The 25361-nt window shown below is 43.4% G+C and overlaps 1 protein-coding gene across 1 annotated transcript in view; it reads left to right on the top strand.

Annotated features, from left to right (window-relative positions):
- Positions 1–24643, top strand: part of TNFRSF11A (TNF receptor superfamily member 11a) — a 34747-nt gene extending 10104 nt beyond the window's left edge. The window contains exons 2-10 of the mRNA XM_033154433.1: positions 5527–5608; positions 8645–8770; positions 9916–10059; positions 11294–11387; positions 12897–12988; positions 14783–14887; positions 17841–17893; positions 18703–19522; positions 23599–24643. Coding sequence (XP_033010324.1) covers positions 5527–5608; positions 8645–8770; positions 9916–10059; positions 11294–11387; positions 12897–12988; positions 14783–14887; positions 17841–17893; positions 18703–19522; positions 23599–24011 — 1929 coding nt within the window. The 3' untranslated portion in view covers positions 24012–24643. The remainder of the gene's footprint in view (positions 1–5526; positions 5609–8644; positions 8771–9915; positions 10060–11293; positions 11388–12896; positions 12989–14782; positions 14888–17840; positions 17894–18702; positions 19523–23598) is intronic.
- The last annotated feature ends 718 nt before the right edge of the window (positions 24644–25361 follow it).

The raw sequence follows: 25361 nt of genomic DNA on the forward strand, positions 1-25361 counted from the left end.
AGGAGCACAGCTGGGCCACCAGCCAAAGCTGATGGAAGACACTCCGTGCCACCAAGACCACCTCAGCCTCAAGCAATAGTAATGGATCCAGAAGTACCCTCAAGCTATGGACCTGCTTATTCAGAGGGAGTTTAAACTGACCAAGAGCAGGCAACCTCCCATCCATCTGGTCTAGGGAACCGCCCATTCACAGGCCCACAGTCTTATCTGGATTGAGCTTCAGTTGGTTGGCTCTCATCCAGTCCGTTACCAAGGCAAGACATCTGGCCAGCACATCCACCGCCTCACCTGCAGGTGAAAAGGAGAAGTAGAGCCGGGTGGCATCAGCATATTAACAGCAACGTACTCCAAAACTCCAGATGACGCCACTCAGTGGTTTCATGTAGATGTTGAACAGCATGGGGGATAGAATCAGACCCTGAGGAAGCTCTCATTGAAGGATACATTGGGTTAAACAACGCTCCCCAACCACCACCCTCCCCAGTGTGGAAATGTGAGGAACTACATTTAAGATGTGGGGATTAGAAACTGAGGCAAGTAAAAATTGACTAAGATGAACTGAGTCATGTTCTTTAATTTCTGCAGGTCTGCTCTGAATAAAATCTGAGAAAAAGAAGTGCCAGAACTCACCATGAACACCTCCCTTGTTCTCTTATAATGACATCTGAGAGGTGCCATTGGAACTGAGTTCCAGTGAGTTCCGGCTGGGGGGAAAAAGCCCTGAATAATATCACCCATAGAAGATGGTGCTGTAAGTTGCACTGAACTCAGCGAGGCTTACTTCTAAGTAGGCACCTCAGGATTGCACCGTAAAGCACTGAGTCTAGATGGGAACCATGCCCATATAAAAAAAGTGCTGAATGTTTACTTTTCTTTTCTGTGCATAACTGTACAAAGAAGGCACCAGCTTTTTATTGCTTTTCTGTTGGCTCCTTATCAGTGAGGTGAATGATAGGACCAAACAAAGCGCTCCCATTGTCCTCAACCTCCTTGCTGCAAAGTGCAGGGGTGACTGAAACAGGGCCACAAACAACCTTCTGTTATAAAGGTTAGAGTATTGAGTTACTATTACTTTCTCTCTCTTCTTTTTTTTTCCTTCAAAAAAGAGGAAGTACCTTAGGATACAATGCAGAGGTTTCCTGCTATTCTCTACAAGTTTGGCTCTGTGTGCTTTTTGTAGATTTGCATGCTGTTCCTTAAAGCTGGGGACTTTGCCCCTGTCAAACTCCATCTAAGTCACCGCCGAAGAGGAACCTGCAGGCGGAGGCCGAAAAGGAAGAAAGTAACTCCTTTTATGATCATGTTGTGTATGAATTTTCTGACGAGCCTTTGGGTCCATGTAATTTATGAAGTGGTTACTTGATAAGTGGCTCATCTGTGTTGCCGTAACACACTTTGTAACTCAGTGCTAAATCCAGGGATGCAAACGTGGAACGAATCTCCTCTCACTACATGTCCGGGAACAGGGCCGGATTTAGGTTTGATGAGGCCCTAAGCTACTGAAGGTAATGGGGCCCTTTATATGTCCAGCTGTTCTTTGTCAACAACAAATTGTCGCTGTTTTCTGAGTTGAATATATGCTATATGGTAATTTAGCAGACCTAATAGGTATCTAAAGCCGTAATGGGATCAAAATAAATAAATTACCGGTATGTATTACATGAAATCAATCAGTAGGCATAAGACTCATACCCTTAGTCTGTGCTGCCTGATCATCAGTCTGCAAGCACTCTTTAGATAACAGGTACAACAGCTTGACCTACATTCAACTGTGCTTCCCTGCAGTCTGCAGCTGTATGCTACACCCTGCCATGCAGAATGTAGGCACCCTATATATAGAAATGAGCAAACCAGTGATCTTTTAGGGAGCAGGCTAGCAGGCGGGGCCCATTACTTACATCATAGGAGCCTACACAACACAAACCACTGTTGCTGTACGTAGGTTTTATTTTATTTTTTTATCTTATATTTTGGAAATGTACATCCAGGTTTTGTTCCCTTTAATTTTTTGGGGGGGGCCAAGATAGTGGGGCCCTAAGCTATAGCTTGTTTAGCTTATACGTAAATCTGGCACTGTCCGGGAACTTGAGATGCACAGCTTAAACATGCGTAGAGTGATATGTCACCACTTGGTAAATGGGGTCATTGATCAATGTCCTGAGTACATGATGAGATTTCCATTGAGTTATGTATGGGCAACAACTCACTCTCTGTGCCCTTTTTACTGCTGGACTCCTGCACTGAGGTTATAATTTCAAGGAGAAACTTGCGGCACCTTAAACTTACTAACAAACTTTATTACAGTAGAAGTTTTTATGGGGTTGGGTCCATGTCATCAGATGCATCTGATGAAATGGACTTTGTCTGCAGAAAGTTTTGCCGTAAGGTATTTGTCAGTCTTTAAGGAGCAGGTTTTGCTGAAATGGCTTCCTTCTTGGAATATGAAAGGGAAATAGGTGTGATATCTATAGGTAAACACGAATACAGTCATACCTCGGGTTGCGCTCGCTGTGGGTTGCGCGTTTTCAGGATACGAACGCGCTGAACCCGGAAGTACTAGAACGGGTTACTTCCAGGTTTCGGTGCTCGCGCATGCGCAAAAGCACTACATTGCTAAGTTGCAAATGCTGCGGGTTGCGAACATGCCTCCCGCATGGATCGCGTTCGCAACCTGAGCATCCGCTGTACTTAGTTGCAAGGGACCCAGGCAAATACGACTTGGAACCAAGTTTATCTCTAACGTTATCTCTTGATACTGAGATCCAGCGCCGAGGGCCTTCTGGCGGTTCCCTCACTGCGAGAAGCAAAGCTACAGGGAACCAGGAAGAGGGCCTTCTCAGTAGTGGCGCCCGCCCTGTGGAACGCCCTCCCATCACAGGTCAAGGAGATAAACAACTACCTGACATTCAGAAAATACCTGAAGGCAGCCCTTTTTAGGGACGTTTTTAATGTGTGATATTTTTGTATTTGATTTTTGTTGGAAGCCGCCCAGAGTGGTTGGGGAAATCCAACCAGATGGGCGGGGTACAAATAATAAATATTATTATTATTATTATTGATATGACAGTTAGCATTATCTCAAGCGTAACCTGATTTAACAGTAATTCATTTGATCAACAGGGCAAGCTTACACATGTCTACTCAAAAGTAAGCCCTGCTTTATTCAATGAAATTGAGGGCACTTCTGCACCAGTAATTTATGACGTATTTGCAGTGTCCCTAGAGATTGATTCTTTGAAGGGGTGGGCAGCCACATGCTGTGCTTGTCTTGTACACATCCCAGTCCCCCTGTTGCCTCTTGTTAATGCTGATTTTTCCATACCAGGGGGTGGAAACCAAGTAGCACTGCTAAGGCGGGTATCAATATGAAAACACCAGTGGCTGTTTCAAAGCAGAGTATTCCATTTTTTGAAGGCAGTTTGTTTCTGGCATGTTATAATGAAATTTTCTTGGTGTGTGTATGTGTGGGGAGGGGTACTCTGCCACCCTGCCTCCTAAGTTCTGGTTTGGCACAGCTGGGAACATCTGTGCCATTTTACTCCCAGGAACAACCCTTGCAAATGTAATTGCTTTTGCTTCAGTGGTGAGAGAAAGGAAATGACAATCTTGCTGTGCATGGACTTCCAATCTTTCTTTCTTTCTTTCTTTCTTTCTTTCTTTCTTTCTTTCTTTCTTTCTTTCTTTCTTTCTTTCTTGGAGTGTGGAACTTGCACACTGTCAGAAAGCTCTACCTGGATTTTTGTTGTTGTTGTGCATGTCCCAGGATTATATATATATATATATATATATATATATATATATATATATATATATATATATAATATCTAGCGGTTGAGTCATTTGGGAAGCTCACAACAAAACAGATGTGGTGTCAAAAGTCCCTGGAGTGAAATGGGATGTCTCTGAAACTTCTCCTCCCTTGCTTTCAAGCAAAGACCCTTCTGCAAGCAAAGGCAGACTGGCTGTGATTCTCTTGGGCTCCACCACAGCCAACCAGGGTGTGTTTGTAAAATTGAAGGCAGCAGTGGGTGGGTGGGTTTCCCCTCCTTTCCCAACCAGTGCTTGCGATACCATTAGCCAAGCCTCCTCTTCATCCTTTAACACACAGTCCCAGACTTCCCACTCAGCCCGATGAGCTGGGGAAGGGGGAAATGTCTTAAGCTGGGAACATTGATGGTATACACATTCCATGCATTTATGAGTTTGCTCAAATTCTGACCCTTCACTGAATGTAGATATTATGGGTTCTGCCCCCCCTCCAAAAAAACTTATGACAATACATTCCACTGACACTCTATAATATTGGGCTACAGTATGATTAAAATAAAGTGGCCAACAAATTTAATAAATTGGTGTCAGGAATGAGCCAGCTCCAAGTGAAGGTTTGCAGCCAACTGCAGAAAGCAGCCAGGAACAGAGAGGCTTTGATGTTAGTCAGGCAGGGGAAAGCCGGAAGCTGCAGACTTCGGCTCTTCCTGACCTTGACATTCCGGCTGATAAGGCAGTAGCTGAGAGCAGGCTAGAACGCAGCCAAAGCTCGCCGGAAGCACAAACAGGCGTGAACGAACTCAGAGACAGCCGCTCAGAAAAGGAAGAGGTGGGAGCTGATCCACTAAGACCGAAGAGTCAGCAAATGGGAGGGCTGCTAGATAGGAAGCAAAACAAGAGACGTGAGGTTTATAAGTTCAATATCTGTTTAGGGAAGCTTTTAATGTGTGATATTTTACTGTATTTGATTTTTGTTGGAAGCTGCCCAGAGTGGCTGGGGAAATCCAGCCAGATGGGCAGGGTACAAATTATTATTATTATTATTATCTTCTGTCAACACCGGAAGGATTCTTCAGAAGAGTCATCTTGAGTAATGGTGCCGGAGGCTTTGTTAGAGCCTTCTGGAGCGATCTGTTTGTTTTTGCAATAAATCCACCTTTTTAATTAGCTACACTTACTGTGTTATCAAGCTGGGAACCTCAACTCTTGACAATTAACCAGTAGTGGCCAGTGGGGCTGCCTGGGTAGGGCTGCCTCACTCTCCTGGCTTCCCAACACCACACACTTGGCTCTGCCACTGTGGCTGTACTGTGCCAGCCCTTTTATTCAAGTTGGCACCCCTGCATAGCAGTAGGAGACCTTAATTATGTATCAGTTTTCGTGACTGAAGATGAGCAATGGGTCTTGTGAACAGCCCTGAGATCTATGGAGGACAGGTGGCATACTACTACTACTACTACTACTACTAATAATAATAATAATAAATAATACATTGTAGATGTATTTTCTATGTTAATGAAGCTTTATTTAATGAAGCTTTATTTATTTGCTTGTTTTGAGCTGTTATTTTCTCCCCTTAACTTTTCAGGCAGGTTAAATCTTACTGCCTGATGGTGTCACTGTGAGACATTACAACCGTAGTCACAGCCAACTGAATCCACATTCAGATGTGAAACTTTGGGATTGCCTTGAAATATTTCATAACTATTAGGGCTTTAACTGACCGTGTCCTAATTTCTCTCTTTTCCCGTCCTCCAGCTGTCCTTACAAATCACCCCTCCCTGTAGCAGCGAGCAACATTATGAATATTCTGGACGATGCTGCACCAAATGTGAGCCAGGTAAGCAAACCTAGGACATGCTTCTTCCAGGAAATAGTGAGGGGGCCCATCTCTCAGTGGAGGAGCACATGCTCTGCATGCAAAAGATCCCAGATTAAATCTGGTGAAGCTGGGGAAGACTTCTGTCATGTCTGAAACCCCAATGTGTGTTTGTGTGGCACTGCTAGTCAGTGTAGAATATGAGCTGCATTGACTGATGATCCGACTTAATATTAAGGTAGCTGTTTCCCCCCCCCAAAAAAAAAAAATTGAAAAAATGAGAACTCGTGTAAGAAAAACATGTCAGATGCTCCTTTTTTGTTCTATTGAGGGGTGCTCCAATTTGATACAGAATACAGACTACATTTCTATGCCTGTCCAGGAAATTTTGCTTGGGTGGAATGAAGCTGGGCTCATATACGTGTGTCAGGATTTTCTCCTTAGGTGTTCATAACTGTGCAGAAATCTCTCAGAGGAATGGTGGCACTGAGAGACTCCCTCCCTTGCCAAAATAGAGAGCGGGGAGAGAAAGGAAACAGAGGGGTTTGTAATATACAGCAAAGGAGGTGGAGAAAGGGTATGTTGAAAGCTGAGCAGTAGGAGAGGAGGTGTAAGACCATAATGGGCTCTTGAGCTCTTGAGCGGTGGATTCAGGAACACGAAGAGGCAAAAACCATGCAGGGTTCAACAGTATTTATTTTGAGTTGCATATGCAAAGCAAAAGGCACAATCCAAAAGTTGGACTGAGCACTGAGAGACTGGCGCGTACTCCTTATAAAGACAATACAGAAACCGAAAATAGAAACCGAAAATTGGCTCAAGGTTCACATGTTCCCTAGGAGGGTAACCTCCCTAGCCTCCCCAGTCTGGGAATGTGTACCTGGCGAGCTTTGAATATACTTGGCAGGCTTCCCAGAAATATAGCAACATAAGCAACAACAGTCCCCTATTGTATGCTGAAGGTTGAACCTATTCATAAGGCATGTGTGTGTCTAATCAGCAAGAAAGCATAACTTCAGTTAACCGGCAATAATACTTATTGCATTAGATAGGAAATACAAAGGCATAAATCAATAATACCCATGCAGGGGGATGAGTCTACTAACTAGGAAATACCTTACATCTTAATGGACTGAATATAATATTAATACAGTTGGCAGGAGCCAACTCCAGCTGCATTCCTCCTGTCTGCTCAGAAAGCGCATGCATCCCGTCCAAGGCTGAGAGCCCCCCCCCTTGCTCACACAACTCATAGCTGCCCCTCTCCCAAAGACCCATAGGAACAATACACAAATATAAATCAATACATACCAATACATGTAAGGATACACAACTCCAACAAGCCTGATGCCTCCAGTATGATCAATCAACAAGACCAGCTCTTAAGCCCATTAAAGGCTAACCACAATTAATATTAACGGCACATTCCTTAAAAGGGGCTTTCCGTCCCCCTCTCTCGTGATGGTGTTTCTATGGTAACAGCCAAGGTGCTATTTCTGTATTAACAGGCCATTGTTTTAATTCCAGACTGTGCACCGTTATCTAAACCTTGAAGCTGCTGGCTAGTTTTGGCTGATTTCCCAGAAATAGCTGAAGAAGCAACATTAGGCACATTCCTTTGTCTCTCTTAATATTACACAAAAATACAGAAAATATATTAATGCACAAATGCTGTGAATGATACACAAATAAACAAGCTTAGAAAGCAATTAAGGCATTTATAATCAATATGGGATATTTAGCTATTTGAACTGTCCCCTTCAGAGGGAGGTGGGTTGTGATGTGAAATGAATAGAGGGATGGAGAAAGGAAGAGGTGAAGAGATGGAGCCGAGTTCCCCACAGTTCCACCAAGATGTCCACCTGTTCACACAAAATGTCCCTCCTGGTGCTTTTAGTTTTAAGGTTTATGTGGTATGCAAGAAAACTTTGGAAGGTGCCAGTTTCTTTGTCCTCTGTTGTTGTTGTTGTTGTTGTTGTTTTGTTGTTGTTTGTTTGTTTGTTTGTGTTTGCTTGTTTGTTTGTTTTTATACTGCCCTATACTCTCAGGGTGGTTTACAGGAAATGACAGGCCTAAGTCCCCACAACTAACCAGGTCTTTCCCTTTTGTAAAACCACCATCTTGATTTGCACTAAACTTAGTGGAATGTTCTTCTTGAACATCATAGACCAGGGCCAAAAAATTCAGCCACAAGTTGCAACTTGATATCTGGGACGTTTGTCATATAGTTGAAATTAACTGGTTGAACAGTGGAGATTGGTCCATTGTTAGACTGACAATCGAATCATACTTCAACACTGGCAACGCGTTAGCTAGCATTCTCTGCCACCACTGAGGACAGCAGGCTAGATTAGAGAGCGTAGGACAGGAACATGCAGTTTTGTCCTCTGACACCATGCCAGGACTCTCGGTCCCCCAGCATCTGTTGCCTGAGCTGGCTGCTGCTGTCTACCTAATGGCAGGGCTGGCCCAGTAGTCAGGACATCAAAACAGAGCCCAAGAGTCAACAATATATGCCAGTTTACATTGTCAAGTGCTATTTTTAAATTACATTCTGGTGAGTGTGGATTTTTTTTAGAGATTGTTGAATTGATTCTATTGTTTTTAGAGTTTGTGTTTCTGTTTTTACTTTTTTTTTAAATCAAACACAGCTTGGATGGCTAGTCGCTGGGAAGCGGTCTATAAATTTGTATAATAATTGAATCCGCAAAGCCAGTAAGCTTAAGAAGTGACCGGCAAAAATTTGCTGCTGCGGAAATGGCTCCCTGTGGATCTTGCAGAATCCACTTGTGCGCTTTGACCACCCATGATTGACCCCATTCTGTCAATTGCCGATCCTGATCCAGCATGTTCTACCTGGGTCACCATGGCTGTAGATCTTAGCTGTCCTTTTGAAATAGATCTGACATCCCTCGTTCCAGTATTTTGATGAGCAATACCTTTACTGGGAAGAGGAAAATAATTCTCACACCAGAGTTAAAAGCCTTTGTTAGCGCTAGCTTGTCGGCGTTGCAGAACCTGAGGTGTGTAACCAGCCTTTTCTCCTGCCCTTTTAAGGAAAGTACATGTCTGCCAAATGCACTCGCACTTCAGAGACCATATGCCAGCCCTGTGGCCCAAATGAGTATATGGACATCTGGAATGAAGAGGAAAAGTGCTCGCTTCATAAAATATGTGACCAAGGTAAGGGAAGCTAGTGAAGGCATTGCTGTGCCTCTGATCTGAGTCCTTGACTTGTGTTATCATTTTAGGTGGAGAAGAATACTAGATTGTTAAATGTAGGTGCTACTTACCTTGCCGTACAGTTAAGCGTACCATGCCGTACTAGATTGTAAACTGAAAGGAGAAGGCCCATAGTTCAGTAGTAGAGCATGTACTTTGCATGCATAAAGTTCCAGGTTCGATCTCTGCAATCTCTAAGTAGGGCTGGGAATGTCCACAACCTGAAACCCAGGAGAGTTGCTGCCAATCTGTGTAGACAATAGTGAGCTTGTTGGTGCTATGGCCTGACTTAGTATAAGGCAACTTCCTATGCCCCTATGATTAATGGGTGCCAGTGGTGCCGAGAAGAAGGGAGGGAGGCCAGCCAGGAAGGGGCCCTGATGGGGGCACCTTTCCCCAAGGACCACCAACTCAGCTGGTTCTGAGCATGTCCTGAAAAGAGACCCAAAGCTTGTAGAGAGGACTCGCCTTGTTTTACTTTATATGCCGTGCTTAACCATGTAGGGCCTTTAAAATCTGTGAGGGAACTGACTTTTGGAAGGGTAGAGGGAGACGAGAGAGAGAGAGAGATAATCTGTGGTTTTGCTTTTTTGTGTGAGTGGGGAGAAGGGATGTGAACACCCCTTTAAACCTGCTTGCGAAACTTAATTGGCAACCATCACAGTCTCCCACAGCAGGCTGAGAGATGGCGTGCCTAACTGGGACTTGGGCTCTGGGGGGACTTCCCTTATGCAACCGACCATGAACAAACTGCCATTCTGCTAAGCTCCCACGACCATCCTTCCGATTATCCACACACCCCAACCCGCACTAACTCCCCTCCCCTGACATTTGTACTTGTTTCCCTGTATTTTCCTCTTCTGTTGATTCAGAGCTTGGGGTTTCCCCTGTTCCTTACTCACGGGCACAACAGGCAGTTGTGCCCTTTCTGCGTCCCACCAAGGAGTCACAAGGGAGTGTGATTTGCAGTCCAGCGTAAGCCACTCTTGCCAACCAGGAAGGGTTCTCAGGGAGAAAATGATCGAGGTCAGGCTAAGGGCTCCGAAGGAAGCTGTGAAGGCATGGCTTTAACCTCCACCTGCTTCCCCACTTTGTTCTGTTCGAAGGAAGAGCTTTGATAGAAGTGAACCCGGGAAACAGCACAAACCAGCGGCAGTGTGCCTGCATCGCTGGCTACCACTGGAATGAAGACTGCGACTGCTGCCGGCGAAACAAAAAATGTCCCCCTGGCTCTGGAGTCAGGCATCCCAGTAAGATTTCTGATTTTGCTGAGGCACCCTGGGAATTTTTGGTCCAGTTTGTGCCCAGAGCCTTTTGCAAATGCTGTTTTAGATGCTCACTGGGCTAGTGATCCCAGCTTCAGGTGACACGTGGGAAAGCACTCCAGGAGGAGGCCTGAATTGTTCACATCATCGCTCCTCCTCATTTTTTATAAAAAGTATTAATCAATTCGCTATGTGGGGAGGCACCTGCCTCATACTTTACGCTATGTCGGGGGTGTGGCACCTCTGGCTCAAGGGCCAAATTTGGCCTACCGGCCCGTTTCCACCAAACCACACTTGCCCACCTTTCCACTGACACCACATGTCATTTAATGTGTGGGGCAGATAGAGGTCTGCTTTCCCTACAGAGCATGAATCCTTGCAGAGAGAAATATTGAACCACCTCCTGTCCATCAGCGGATGCGTGGGGAGTTCAGTCCTGCTTGGTTCAGGGGCACCACTAGAGAATTTCCCATAGGGAACCTGCCTCACACACCCCAAACCTTTAGAAAGCAGGAACAGACAACACCACCCCTGCCCATCAGCTGGTATGTGAGGAAGTAAATCCTGCTTGATTTGGGGGGTGTGTGTTTGGCATGAGATAAATAACAGGTGGGTAATCCTGCCCACCCATCAAATTTGGTGCGGGATTTAACAATCTGGGCCACCAGGCCAAAACAACCCTCTGTTGTGTGTATTGTGGATAGGGTTTGTATGTTTCCATACAAACATATGTGGATGTTTCAGAGCTTTCAAAATCCACTGCATTTGTCTATCATAGCTGCAAACCCATGTTGAAGCATGCAAGCACAGCAAATCCCATTGTGCAGAACCAGAGGTTTCGCTGCAGCTTGTTTCAGGTCCTGCTACCGCGGAAGGGCACAGCTTTGCTTTTATTTTTTATTTTTTCCCCTGAAAGTTGGCTTGCTTCTGCAGCATGCGGGAAGAAGTCCATCGTCCCTCAGCCTTTTCGTCAATTGTTTTCATCGTTGGCTTGCACCAAATGCCTGCTCTTATGATTTGCAAACGGTAGTTTGAGAGAACATGTGATGGGTTGGTGGGGAGGGTGGGGTGGGGATTTCCTAAAAAGGAAAACAGTTTCGCATGCTTCGGTATATGAGGCCCTTGCCCGTATGCAGAAAACAGGTTTGTTAGCAACAGGTCTTCATGTATAAAGTGATGCTCTATTCTCAGTTGCTTTTACTGGTTATGTTTCCCACAGTACAACAAAATAAGGACACAGTGTGCATGCTGTGCCCAAAAGGATCCTTCTCTAATGTCTCTTCTGCGACTGATGCATGCAAAACGTGGACCAAGTAAGTGCCACGAATCTACAGCAGTAAAATAATAGTAAAAAAAATATCAGTAAAGTCTCACAATACAGTCGGTAGAGCATGAGACTCATAATTCCTTCTTTTTCCATTCTTTTATTTATATTTTATACATATATTTACATTTACATTTTATACATTCTTATTTATTTATTTATTTATTTTGTAAATAATAATCATAAATAAATAAGAATAAAAATGTGCACCCCAGCACCGAGACCATTCCATTGTAACTATCCAACCTCCCAAAATTTCAACATCTCTTGCGATGGTTTTACCCCTTTCCATTTTAACAGTACAAATTCTACAAACACCTCCATACCTGCTCAAAATCATTCCTCCTGCCTCGGTCCAGTATATCTGAAGGAGTGTCTCCACACCCATCGATCTATCTGGACACTGAGGTCCAGCGCTGAGGGCCTTCTGGCGGTTCCCTCACTGTGAGAAGCCAAGTTACAGGGAACCAGGCAGAGGGCCTTCTCGGTAATGGCACCCATCCTGTGGAACGCCCTCCCACCAGATGTCAAAGAGAACAACAACTACCAGACTTTTAGAAGACATCTGAAGGCAGCCCTGTTTAGGGAAGCTTTTAATGTTTGATGGATTATTGTATTTTAATATTTTGTTGGAAGCCGCCCAGAGTGGCTGGGGAAGCCCAGCCAGATGGGTGGGGTATAAATAATAAATTATTGCTATTAATTATTATTATTCCCCATCTTACCTTAATGGCACATGTTAATTTATCATTAATAGCTATATCCCACACCTCTTTATACCATTCTTCCATTTTATATTCTGCTTGCCCCATCCAAGAGAGAGACCCAGTGTGGTGTAGTGGTTAAGAGTGGTAGACTCGTAATCTGGGGAACCGGGTTCGTGTCTCCGCTCCTCCACATGCAGCTGCTGGGTGACCTTGGGCTAGTCACACTTCTTTGAAGTCTCTCAGCCTCACTCACCTCACAGAGTGTTTGTTGGAAGGGAAAGGAGAATGTTAGCCGCTTTGAGACTCCTTCGGGTAGTGAAAAGTAGGATATCAAATCCAAACTCTTCTTCTTCTTCTTCTTCTTCCACTTCCTAGAGATAATCATTCGTGCAGCTGTCAATAAATTTGTGAGTGAGTCCTTCATAGCCTGCGAACCTTCCATCCCATTGTAAATTGGTAATAATGCTACCTCTGGCCTTTTGGCCAGAATTAACCCAGTCATTTCTGTTATCTCCTTAAACACCCTTTGCCAAAAGAAATTGTACATATATACACCCCCACCACATGTGAACATAATTCCCTGTTTCCTGGCATCCTCTCCAATCATAATTTCATGGTCGTTGTTTCAGGCCTCATATTGGGCAAAATATTCCTGAATTGCAGGGGGTTGGACTAGATGACCCCCTCTGTCTCTTCCAACTCTGCAGCTCTATGATTCTCTGTTTCTGTTTACCCTAGATGTATGTTTATTACAGGGGTCAATATATTCCTTCCTTCCTTTCTTTCCTTAGCTGCACAGCTCTAGGAACTGAGGAAAACTATCCTGGAAACAGATTGGCTGATGTCATTTGTAAGAAGCAACTGAAGATGCAGCCAGAAGACGGTAAATGCAATAATATACTGTTAAATGCCACCCCGAACTCCAAGCGGTTGTGAGATTCTGGGGGGGGGGGGGGGCTTCAGGAACTTAACCAGGTTTCGTGTTTCTTCAGAATAAGGGCCAGGGAGACTGTGGTGTCTTTACGATGAGCCACTTCCTTTGTTACCTTAATGGCCCAAATTTAGAGGACCATTACCTCAACAGCAAGCTAGCCTGGCTATTCCAGGAATTGAATCTGTGTTGGATCAAGGAATTAGAAGGGGGCTGAGGCAAAAAAAAGAGAGCTCATAACAAGTCAAACAATGATTGGACCACAGAGGGTTGCAATTGTTAAGTATTATTTGTAGGACTTAAGTTGACATTCATTCTGGCTTAAGTTCCTCAGACCCTGAGGGCCTTATCAAATTTTATCCTCAACAAGATTTTCACAACATGAAAACTGATGGGCCGAAGGCTGATCTCATTGATTACTATTTTGTTTTCCAAATATAATTAAACAAGATTCGTGCAAGAGTGGATTTATCCAGGATTAAAATTTGCTTTGCACAGACCCTAAACAGTAACTGTGATTTTCAATTGTGCTCTGTGCACTTTCCAGTGAAGTATCCAATATGACAACCAGTGTTCTTATTCACATGTAATGCTATGCCAAATCATAGCTAAATGTAAAGATGCATTATTATTATTATTATTATTATTATTATTATTATTATTATTATTATTTTCATTTCTATACCACTATATATTTTTAAGGAAAAAACCTCAAAGCAGTTTACAACACATTAAGACATCAAAAAAAAACCAATTCAGAATAAAACATTACAGAAGAAAGTCTAATATAAAGCATACATTCAAAGCGACATAATTAACAGGAAACTAAAATATTATCTTTTAAGATTTCAGAATAAAACATTGCAAAGGAGGTCAACTACGGAATGCACATTTAACACCGCAAAGTTAACAAACAAAAAAATGATCTAAAACATTTCAAAAGAAAACATTACTAAATGAAGTCAGATATAAAATGCACATTTTAAACAGCATGTTAAGCAAGAGAATGAAATGTTATCATAAGCGTAGAACATTTCTGCTGCTGCCAGTTGTGTTTCATGGAGGGCAGTGGCTGTGGAAGCTCAGGCTCAATGTCCTGGATCTGCAGTAAGAAACAGCCAAGGCATTTGGCTCTTTAGCAACCTCAGCTTTTGTAGCTGGAGTCAGTCAGGGCCCTACCCTCCCAGGCCAGATTCTTCGGGGAGAGTGCCATCCCCGACTCCCATATAGCTTCCCACCGTTCTTCTAGTAAGACACTTTTAAGGGATGCAAATTCTCCATCATCATCATTGCATTATTTATACCCTGCCCATTTGACTGGGTTGTTCCAGCCCCTCTGGCCAACTTCCAGCACATAGGAAAACATAATATGACATCAACCGTTAAAAACATGGGATTATGGCTGCTGTAGAAATCATGACTACGTTGCTCTTCCCTTTGTGCTGCTGCTGCGCTACCCAGAGCTCAGCTATGGTTTGGCTTAGCACTGCATCTTAATCTAGGCTCCAGACAAACCACAAGCCGTAGCCAATGCTATTTCTTGGTTTACCACTCATGCTTTGGAAATTAGCAGGAATAATTGGAATAAATGTTCCAGTTATTCTTCCATGTTGCTGGGTTTCTGTCATAACACAATCGGTGCTTTAAAGGGATATTTTGAATAACAAAAAAGGCGAATTCCAGGAATGTATTACTACCTGAATATACAAAATGCTCTGACACCTATCTATCCTTTCCCCCCGCCAGAAACCAACACATTATTTTATATACTGATTACTCCACTCCTCATTGTCTTGGTTGGCATTGCCATCTTTGCGATACTCTATCGCAATAAAGGGAAAGCACTGACAGGTAGGTAGCGTTTAATTATGTCTTTCTTGATCCGTTGTGAAAGCCATGAATTCTCTGTGCATTTCCTATTTCAGCCTCCTAATTTGCCTTCGTAAAAGCTAGTATATAGATCACCACATTAATCTTTTAAACTGATCTTTAGTGTGCTTTTTGTTTTAGCAAATACGTTGCAACTTTCACAAATAATATGTTTTGGATCTGAAACACAGAACTCTCATACATGAAATACCACCCATGCACCATTTTTAAAAGACATACTCAGAATGCAAAATGTGCCCATACACCATGGGCACAATCCATCTGGAAATTACCCTGTGTAAACCCAATGAAATTAACTGGAGTTGTGGAATGGCACTTTCACGTAAGAGCTGCTATTCATATAATTTTCATCCTTGCACAATTGAGCAGTGTGTGCACTCAATTGTACACAAGAAATTGCCATGCACATGAGCATCTCCGCCTATTTCTAAGGAGGAGTACACTGGACTGTACATTCCTTTGTACGTGTAGGTCTGCTTCCTCCGCTGAAAAGAATGAGATGACCTTAACTGAAGAAGTGTGCATGCACACGAAAGCTTATACCAAAAACAAACTTAGTTGGTCTCTAAGGTGCTACTGGATATATATATATATATATATATATATATATATATATATATATACTCCCTTTGTGCATCATAGCTTGTACATTTGATAGCAGTTGCTGGATCAGGACTATTAGCTTCCATGGAACTTGCGTAATGGTGTATAATTCATGAGCTGAAATCCTGAAATCTGAGCTGGTTTGATACTATGAACTTCGGTTTGACAAAATAGGCCTAAATCCAAGCACTTCAACTTTACTGGGTTGTGACTTGAGGGTGCGGCTGCTGAGTCAACTTAAAAGCATGTCAGACTGGTTAAAGTGGTTTTGTGGCCAGCCTTGTAAATTTGTACTACTCTCCAGGAAGAATCCTTCGGATGGATTGGGAAATAACAATGACCCCTGCTGAATAACGAACTCTTAAAAATGTCGGTCAGGTCATGGTCTGGATTCAGTCTCTCTACACCTGCCAGTTAGCATTTGAGACCCATCTTGTTTTCTTGCAATTTTTTTGCTATCTGAGACTCAAGGTGCAGAATCTTTAGACAATAATTAAACATATAGATAGCAGACCTTAAGGGACTGTTGTGAACAGATATTCTGTTCTTCATAGGAAGCAAGAAGTTGATACTACTCCAGGAGGTTTATTTCACCATCATCCTTGATCCTCAGAAAATGCCCTCATTTGCACCTTTAGCCCCCAAGCGAAGCACATAACTCATGGAAACACAATTTCTTTCAATGGAGCCAATGAGATTATTTTAATGGATTTTGTGTGTGTGTGTCTTTCAAGTCTCCCCAGAGCTATATATAATTGTTCCTTTGTCATTTCATGTGATATATCTTGCAACAGACGATCCAACCAATCATTTGCACCCAGTTAGATCATTAACAAGTCAGTCATAGGCGGATGGCGCATGAGATGGAACAAAGACACAGTGGATGTAGAATGTTCTATTTTTGGCACAGATGGTCCAAATAGACACACATTCCATGGGGGGGGGGGGGGCTTGCAGTGAGTGTTTTTAACACACAATTTTTTCAGTTTTTGAGAAAAGTTGGTTTAAAATTAAACAACTTCATCCCACTTTAATTTAGTGAATTGAATATTGTGGCTTGTAGCCAGATATTGTCAGGCTAGACCCACTGAAGTCCAATGAGTTAGTCAGGACTATTAAGTTCCATTAATTAAAAAAAAAACTTAAACTAGCTGGGTCTGGATCCAGCCCTATACTTGCTGCCTTGTATTTTTTTAAATGTTTAACCTATTAAGTTACAGTTAGGTAGCCATGTTGGTCTGCCATAGTCAAAACAAAATACAAAATAAAAAAATTCCTTCCAGTAGCACGTTACGGTATCTGAAGAAGTGTGCATGCACACGAAAGCTCATACCAAGAACAAACTTAGTTGGTCTCTAAGGTGCTACTGGAAGGAATTTTTTATTTTTTATTTTGTTTTAACCTATTAAGGACACTGACCAGTATTAAATGCACCAGTCTACTGAAATCAGCTGGCTGAAGTGCACCCAACTCTTGCAATAGATAGTGACTAGAGAGTCTATCAATCAATTTGGGCTAAAGTACTAAGGCTTGAGATTAGTTAGGATAGCTAGATAGATAGCTAGATGATAGATAGATAGATAGATAGATAGATAGATAGATAGATAGATAGATATAGATAGACAGATATCTGGCGATAGTATGGGCAGGAATACCAACAGGATTTCTCCATGTACATTGTATGTGGATTGGGGCCCCTACACCACCACCACCGCCCATCTATTGACTTATGTACAGAAGCCTAGCCTACCTCATAGGGCTGTTGCAAATATAAAATGGGGAAGGGGAATATAATGTACACAAACCTGAGCTCCTGGCTGAAAAAGCAAAATGCAAATATATGCCACAAGTCAACATTTCTTCCTATGACTGCTTAGCAACTATGATTAAGTGTCTTTAGCTCCAAAGCCTTAGTGCTGTCTCTGTCTTTTGGTTTACAGCCTTTTTTTGTAGAAATGTACAATTGACTTAACTTTTTTTTTTTTTAATGAAAGCTCAGAGTCTGTGGCCCCTGCTAGCATAGGTTCTGCTACATGTGTACCCTCTGTACCTCCATTTCTGCAACTCTGAGTGTGAGAGGTCTTGGACTCTTCCCACACCGTTCAAGTGATAATTAAATCAATAAACGGTTGGAGTCAATGACACAGATACAACCGTCTCCCCCAACTTGGTTGGAGTCCGGCATGCTAAAGGGTTAAGCATCCCAGCAAAACCAGTTTGAATTGCTGTCTTTTGGGTATGTGGTTCTATCTGTGACTCACTTATAGCGTGCAAAATTCTAATTCATTCTTTTCTTTGTTTCCCCCTCCAGCAAATCTACAGTACTGGGCTAATGACATGTGCAAGCAAATGAAAGGGACAAAGGTGAAGTCTTAAGGCTGTACATACTGTGTTATGCTTCACGGCCTCCCTCTTGCTTTCCTTGGCAGCTGGGGAACCCAAGTGGTGATTTAAGGACATAGGTTTGTCAGCAGCTATTTGGTAGCTGCCATAAGGAAGGGCAAGTGGGGGGTGGCGAGATTGCAAGGAACGAAGAACCACAAAGAGGGTCGCCTGGTATTAAGTCGTGGGTAGTCAGAGATTAGCCCTGTGCAATGGCTCTGAGGTTTCAACACAAGCAAAAGATCACTATTATTAACAGTCTTATTACTGTGGATTTCTCAATGGCTTCCTTGGGCTCACAGTCCCTACACAGTCCAAAACCTCTGTGATCCAGTGATTATTACATGCTATCTGTTTTAAGTTGTATTTCTTTTTTAAAATGTAGTTATCTCATACTGCTTTGCTGCTCATTTCCAATGTTTTCGTGCTGCTGCTTATGTGCATAGCTGTCAACTTTTCCCTTTTCTTGCGAGGAATCCTATTCGGAATAAGGGAATTTCCCTTAAAAAGGGGGAAAAGTTGACAGCTATGCTTATGTGGCCAAAACAGCAGGCTTGCCGGGGACCTCAGTGTATATGGAAGCACAGATTCTGAAGCTTAGATTCAGAAAAGGTCCTTTTGTACTGCTCTGAATTCACCTACCCGGTGTTGGGTGAGAGAACCTGTCCCCTTCCCTTGTTGAGGACACATGTGAAGGCTCCTCAGCTGTTGGAGGAGAGGCCAGAATAGTTATGGTTGCATTGTAAAACTTCCTATTTTTAAAGCGCATTTTCCCTCTGGATTCTACACAGGACTCTCCTCATGGTACATTTGTAAACAGAAGCGTGGCAAGCCCGGCTGGTCTTCGGCTTTTGGGAGGCACATATTTGCTGGACCTTGACGAATATTCTTTTTCGGAGGATGCGTGTTACTCACATGGAGACATCCTGGATAGGAAAGCAAGCTCCGATGCAATCCGCTGTGAATTGGGAGACAATTTCCCAGTGCTGCCTCCCGCAGCTGTGTCTGAAGATGACCAGTTCAGGCAAATACCCACAGAAGACGAGTATACGGACAGAACGACCCAGGGGTCCTGCTATTTTCCTTTACTGAGTAGACCTGAAAGCAAGCCTGTGTCGCCGTTCTCAGAGCCACTGGAAGTAGGAGAGAATGACAGCTTGAGTCAGTGCTTCACGGGGACTGAGAGTCTGACAGACTCGGCAAACTGCTGCTGCTCAGACCCTTCATGTGGAATGGACCCTGTCCATGCCTCCTCACACCGATGCCTGCAGAACTCTTTTCATCAATCCACCTGCAGTAGCATGGGAGATGCTGATAATCAAGGCATAGGTGTCTCCCTCTCAGTGCCCAAGGAAATCAGGTGTGCTGCCTGTTGTGTGTCCTGCAGGGAATCTTCCAGCAAAGCTGGCAACACCATGCATTCTTTAAAAGAAAGTGGGCCTTCTCCACTGTGCACCTGCTGCTTGGACTCTCCCTCTGTGGATCAGTGTGGCTCGGCAAGCAACAATGGTGTCAGAAGTGATCCGTCTGATGGAAACGGCACAAAGGACCATAATGGAAAAAGAGCACCTGAGTCAAACAGCAGCACTTCAGATCCCCCAGCAGCATCTGGTAAGCCTCCAACAACATGCATGTTGCTTACATTGCAATGTTTAGGTTGGGTGTGCATCCTGTAGCATCAACATTTCAACCTCCTCATATGTGAAATCAGGTATACAAAGGAAGGTGGCCATCTCTGTCATGAACCTACCTGGTCATCAACTTGCAAAGCTCTGTAAGAGACATGTGGCAGGCAAGATAGATGTTTGATGTGACCAGGCAAAGACATCATTGTGTTCTTACTCATGATGGACCCAGGGGCAGCTTTGAAATTTGTGTAGGCTACTGGAAAGTAACATCCAAATCCCCTTAGGCCCCAGGCAGTTAATCTGCTTTTGGTTTTCCCTCCCATATGTTTCTCAAAATTTTCTGCACAGATCATATTTATGGCAACTAAACAAGAATCATTTAAGACAGACACTCTTTATATATATATTTTTTGCAATATTCATTTGAAAGCAGACTCCAGATGAGCAATGGGGTCTAATGTATGGAATGATCCAGTCCATAAAAGTCCTGCATCCCATTACAGTATTATTAGAATTCCTGCCCCCCAGCAGTCCCTTGACTGAAGGGAGAAATCTTCCTCTTTTTCTGGTTTAAAGAAAATTTAAAACAGGAGTGGCCAGCATTATGCCCATGAACATATTGGCATCCTTGGGAACTTCCCCTGGCAGCGCCCAAAGCTTTTGTGCCACCCTCACTGCCCCTTTAGATATGTGTGTTACCATTTTTCCTCTTGAAAAAGTACATAGAGCAAAGGAGGAAGTTGGAAAGAGCAACATGTTTCTCACTTCCTCTTTCACCATTATGTGCTTTTCAAGGCTACTGATCTGAGCCTTGCTTGAAAAGCACATAAAGAGGAAAGAGGAAATGGGAAGAGTGCCTCACTTCCTTTTTAGTGCAATGTGCTTTTCAAGACTGAGATCAGCACCTGAACAACCAAACAGAAAGGGAAGAGGAAAGGGGAGGGTGAGAGGGAAAGCAGATCAATATGGGATGCCATAAAGGTCAAGAGAGAGCAAGAATGGGGTGCCAGAGAGAGAGGGAGAGAAATATATATGCATGTATGCACACAAACACACATCAGATCCAGTAAAATGGATCCTCTTGAAACTGCAATTTTATTTCACAGGTAGGAACCCAACTCTCATCAAATCAGAGGTCATATTTTTCTTTACTGATTGAACTGTAAAAATCAAAGCTTTGGTGTCTTTCGGCATTGCCATAGTGGGGGAAAAATCATGGATCTGATACAGATTCTTAGGGATTCTGATAATTTTTTACAAGAGAACCATTCAAAGCCACCATCAAATGATAGGTTTCCTCTTTTAGTGCCCAGATCTGTGAATTGCTGGTGGTTTTAATTGCCATTCCTATGTAAATCTCCTAAGAGCCCATGAGTATCCATAGTGTAGGTTGATGATTTTGTGGTTCTAGCAAGCACCAGATCTGTGATTTTATGCAGTTTACCAATGTAAGATTTTAACTGGTTACTGTGTTGTTGTTTTCTGACACCCCACGTAATAGCATACAAAATCAGGGGGATCCATTTTAATTCTACGGGATCTGACTTTTACCCTTTACCCAGATGCTATGGAAAGGCAAGGTGACTGTGCACACAGATGCACACTCATTCTCACATACATTTTCTCTCACTCCTACTCCTGACTTAGTTTGTCGATAAATGTGAAATTCAGTGCATAACAGGAGGGAGACAAATCACATGAAGGCTTTGCAGTAGGAGCCTTGGATATGTTCAACTCTGAAGTTTCAAAATGGCGCTTGTCCTTGGCTCTATTTTTTTGTTTAAATGCCATACAGACATGGAAGCTGGAGGCAACAAATGGAACCCCACCTGCAATGTGTCATCCAATGCAAATACCTTTATGATGCTTCACAGGGCTCCTACAGAAGACCTGTTCATTTATTCATCCTGATTTGCTTCCACATAGCTTACGCAGTGGTTAGACCATGCCATGATGCCAGGCCTTTATTGAGCATTTGTTCCAGTTTGTTTACAGGGTGGTTATATGACAATGAGCATTTGTTCTGATTTGCTTGCAGGGTGTTTACAGGGCTTCCTGTTCATCATTCATTCGTTCCACACTTTTCAGTGTGTTTCCCTATCAGTTTCCAAGATGAAAAGCATCCTGCTTTTGTTTTGTTTGATTTGTTGCCCTAGGGTGACAGAGCCCTTTAATCCACTTTAATGGTGCAAATCTAAAGTTCCGATACACACTTGAATCCCTCCTACAAAATACTGACAGTCTGGAGGCGCCTAGAGTAAGGCTTGCCCTGCTTATTAATCTTGCAGTTAATTTAAGGATGATATGAATGAGCCAGGAACTTTTGTTTTTTCCTGAGATTCTGGAAATGGTCTAGACCCAGCACGGTCACATGCTGGTACCAGTGGTTTCTCTCCACCCATTTTCTGGCACTCTCCAGCCCTGGCTAGCTAGCTGGCCGGCCAAATGTTGTGGTGGTGGTGGTGGTGAAGAAGGAATAAAAAGAAAATCCCTTCACCAATTACAAACTGAGATTTTTCAACTCACCAGATGAAAGCATTAGTCACAGTTGTTGTTGTTTTTGTTCTGTATGTGAACTCTTGAAAAACAACCATAACATAGTACATTATATCCCTTGACAGTTATCCTATGAGGCAATGGATTAAAAATGAGTTCTAGGATCCAAAACAGTTTACATACATTTACCTGGAAGTAAGTCCCACTGCTTTCAGAGGTTGTAGCTTTAAAGATTTTGCCTTGCTGGTGGTTCGAATCCCTGTGACGGAGTGAGCTCCCATGTGTTCCAGCTCCTGCCAACCTAGCAGTTCGAAAGCATGCCAGTGCGAGTAGATAAATAGGTACCACTGTGGCGGGAAGGTAAATGGCATTTCTGTGCTCTGGTTTCCGTCACGGTGTCCCTTTGTGCCAGAAGCGGTTTAATCCTGCTGGCTGTCTGTGAACAAACACCAGCTCCTTCGGCCTGAAAGCGAGATGAGCACCACAACCTGATATTCGCCTTTGACTGGACTTTAGCCTTCCAGGGTCCCTTTACCCTTTTTGGTTTTTTTTACCATGGTAGCACAAATCTCTTCGTAAACTCTGACCCCAACTATTAGAGACAGGAATTATCCATGGATTCATTTCTGATCAGGTGCCGCAATCTGTAGCTTGTTTAGTTTGTTCTTCTACCACTTTGCATTGTTTTATCAAAAGCTACAAAGGAACAGCTGGAAGGACCCCATTTGTGGCATGAAGCGTGCAGGCTTCTGGGGACCTGACCTTGGGTCCCTCCACACATGTGTGGTGGGTGCATCTGGTAAAGTTGATTGACATCTCCCATGATCCTTAGCATCTTAAAGAAGCTCTGTACAGGAGCATGGCTCATAGAAACCTGTAGCCTCTCTGCTCCCTCCGTTCCTGTAAATCAGGGGTGGGAATCCTGTGGCAAACCAGATGTCACTCGACTATAGCTCCTATCAATGCTGACCATAGATTACGCTTGCTGAGGATGGTGGGAGTTGTAGTCCAATAACATCTGGAAAAAGCCACAGCTTTTCCACCCCTGCCTTAAGTAAACGAAGTGAAGATTGCAGAAGTCCGAGGCCTCTAGACCAGGAGTGGGGTGCCCAAAGCTTCCCCCTCCCTCTTGATTTTTTTCCTTATCAGACATTTATCACTACCCTTTAAACTTATCACTTGCCATCTAAACATCTGGTCTAATGGATCAACACTAAATGGAAACTTTTGGTTTCAATAGTAGGCTGCAGGTCGCTGCGTAAACCACTCTGTCAGTATCAGCTGCAAAGGCTGTTATCACTGATCTGCGGGAGCTGTACAGTTGCCATCTGAATTAGAGGTTTTCCAGAAACTTGGGTATTCCCTTATGAAAACAGCATTTTAGCTCAAGCTGCATTGGCCTGTCCATAGCATTCTCCTTCTGCATCTGTTACTTTGGATCTTGATTGATTGCCTGCGATTGTAAACTCCTGCACTGTAAATTCCTTACAGTGCCCATATATTAATGGGAAAATGTGTCTCTCTCTCCTCCTCCTCTTCCTCCTGTTCTAACACCCTCTCTAGGAAATGTGACTGGAAATGGCAACTCTACATTCATTTCGAGCGGGCAAGTGATGAATTTCAAAGGTGAAATCATCGTCGTCTACGTGAGTCAGAATTCCCAAGAAGGGTCTATGTCTCCCGGATCGAGTGACGACAGCCTGGGAAGCCCAGTGCAAGAGGAAAATCTGGACCGCTGCGAGACCTTTGCGGGCAACGCTCACCAATATAAGGAAAAATGTGCCGAGATGAATTCATATCACAGTGTGGGAGATGAACCTCCGAGCATTGTGGGAGAGTACAAGAGAACTGCTGGGCCTATAGCTCAAGAAGAGACGCATGAGAGTCAGAACACAAAACTTTTCTATAATGAGGCCTCACCGCCCGTGCAAGAGGAGGGAAAGCCAGGGCAGTTTCTAAAGCAACCATTGAACTGATGCGAACCAAGGCCTGAATTGCTGGTTTCTGGCATTTGGTCAAAAGGACACGATGACTGAATGTGTTCTAGCAAACAGCACCTGGGTAGCAATCTTCTATTCATTGTCGTCGTCAGAACGCTGCGGCTGACAGATGAGAAGCGGGGCCTTTTCTGGATGGTGATCCCTCTGCTATAAAAGGAAGCAGGAAACTTCAGTTCGCTTTGGTGCTATAGGGTACGTCTCTCACAACAAGCTGAATATTTCAGGATTCAGGTGCAAGAGGCATTGCTGCTGTTCCAAATGCCCAAAATGCCTCGGGAAATAAGCTCCCGAGCATCTTGTACATATTGCAAACATCTCTGGTCTTCCATTTTGTTAGAAAGGTAGACCAGCTGTTAGGGAGAAACTGTTCAGTTTGCTTTTAAATTTGAATTAATCAAATTTGCACTTTCCGGAACGATAGGAGAACCAAAACACAGCCGCCTTTCAAAATCCGCACTTACCTAAATGGCGCACTTCAGTTCTCCAACCAAATAATGTTTACAAAAATGCATATATTAGCGGGGAATGTGTATAGAAATAAAGACCTTTGTGGGAAAACATATAAAAATGCACGATATCAGGAGAAGCTGCTTGCAAAAATGGGCAGATAAGTCAAAACAGCAGAGAAAAATGTGTTTATTAGGAGAAGATTGCACTAAAATGCTGAAGAATCTTTATAAGGTGTTTTTTTTTGGGGGGGGGGTAAAATCACGAATTGCTGCATATATGTGGAGAACTGAATTTAAGACTGGAGAAATGATGACCTCAGAGAACCACAACTGACAGACCCTTCCGTCTCTCAAACAGGAGTCATGTTCCCCCCCCCCATTTGATAGGCTTGAGGTTAACTTTACCTATGGGAAAGACGCCACTGGTTTAGTTGTCCCCATGCTTCAGACAGGTTTGCTTATTTAAATGTGCATTCACCACCTTGTCCTTTAAAAGCAAATCCAGTTTTAAAAGGGGTTTGCAAGAGCTACTCTGGGTCTAGGCTCGGTTGGCTTTGGGCTTTGGCAGGCTCCTGCCAATCACTGCTCTGTTCAGCTGGTTTCTGGTGCAAACTTACAGAACCATGAGCTCAGCCTCGGAGAAGACTGGTTTGTTTGAGCAGAACATAATGGGTTGTCTCCCAGAACAACTCCGCTGCTCAACATTTCATTTGCTGCATAGCCTCCGATTCTGAATTTTAAAATTTTAAACATCGTTTTAGCACAGACTGTCAGCCATAGTTTATTTGTAGCTAATATCGTTCCATCAAGTTTGATGGGTGGAGCACCAAATAACCAAGAAGGGGGCCACCAGCTGTGTTTGATTCCAACTCCTCCT

The sequence above is a fragment of the Lacerta agilis genome, chromosome 7 (genome assembly GCF_009819535.1).
Source record: "Lacerta agilis isolate rLacAgi1 chromosome 7, rLacAgi1.pri, whole genome shotgun sequence".
In the NCBI taxonomy this organism is placed as follows: Eukaryota; Metazoa; Chordata; class Lepidosauria; order Squamata; family Lacertidae; genus Lacerta; species Lacerta agilis.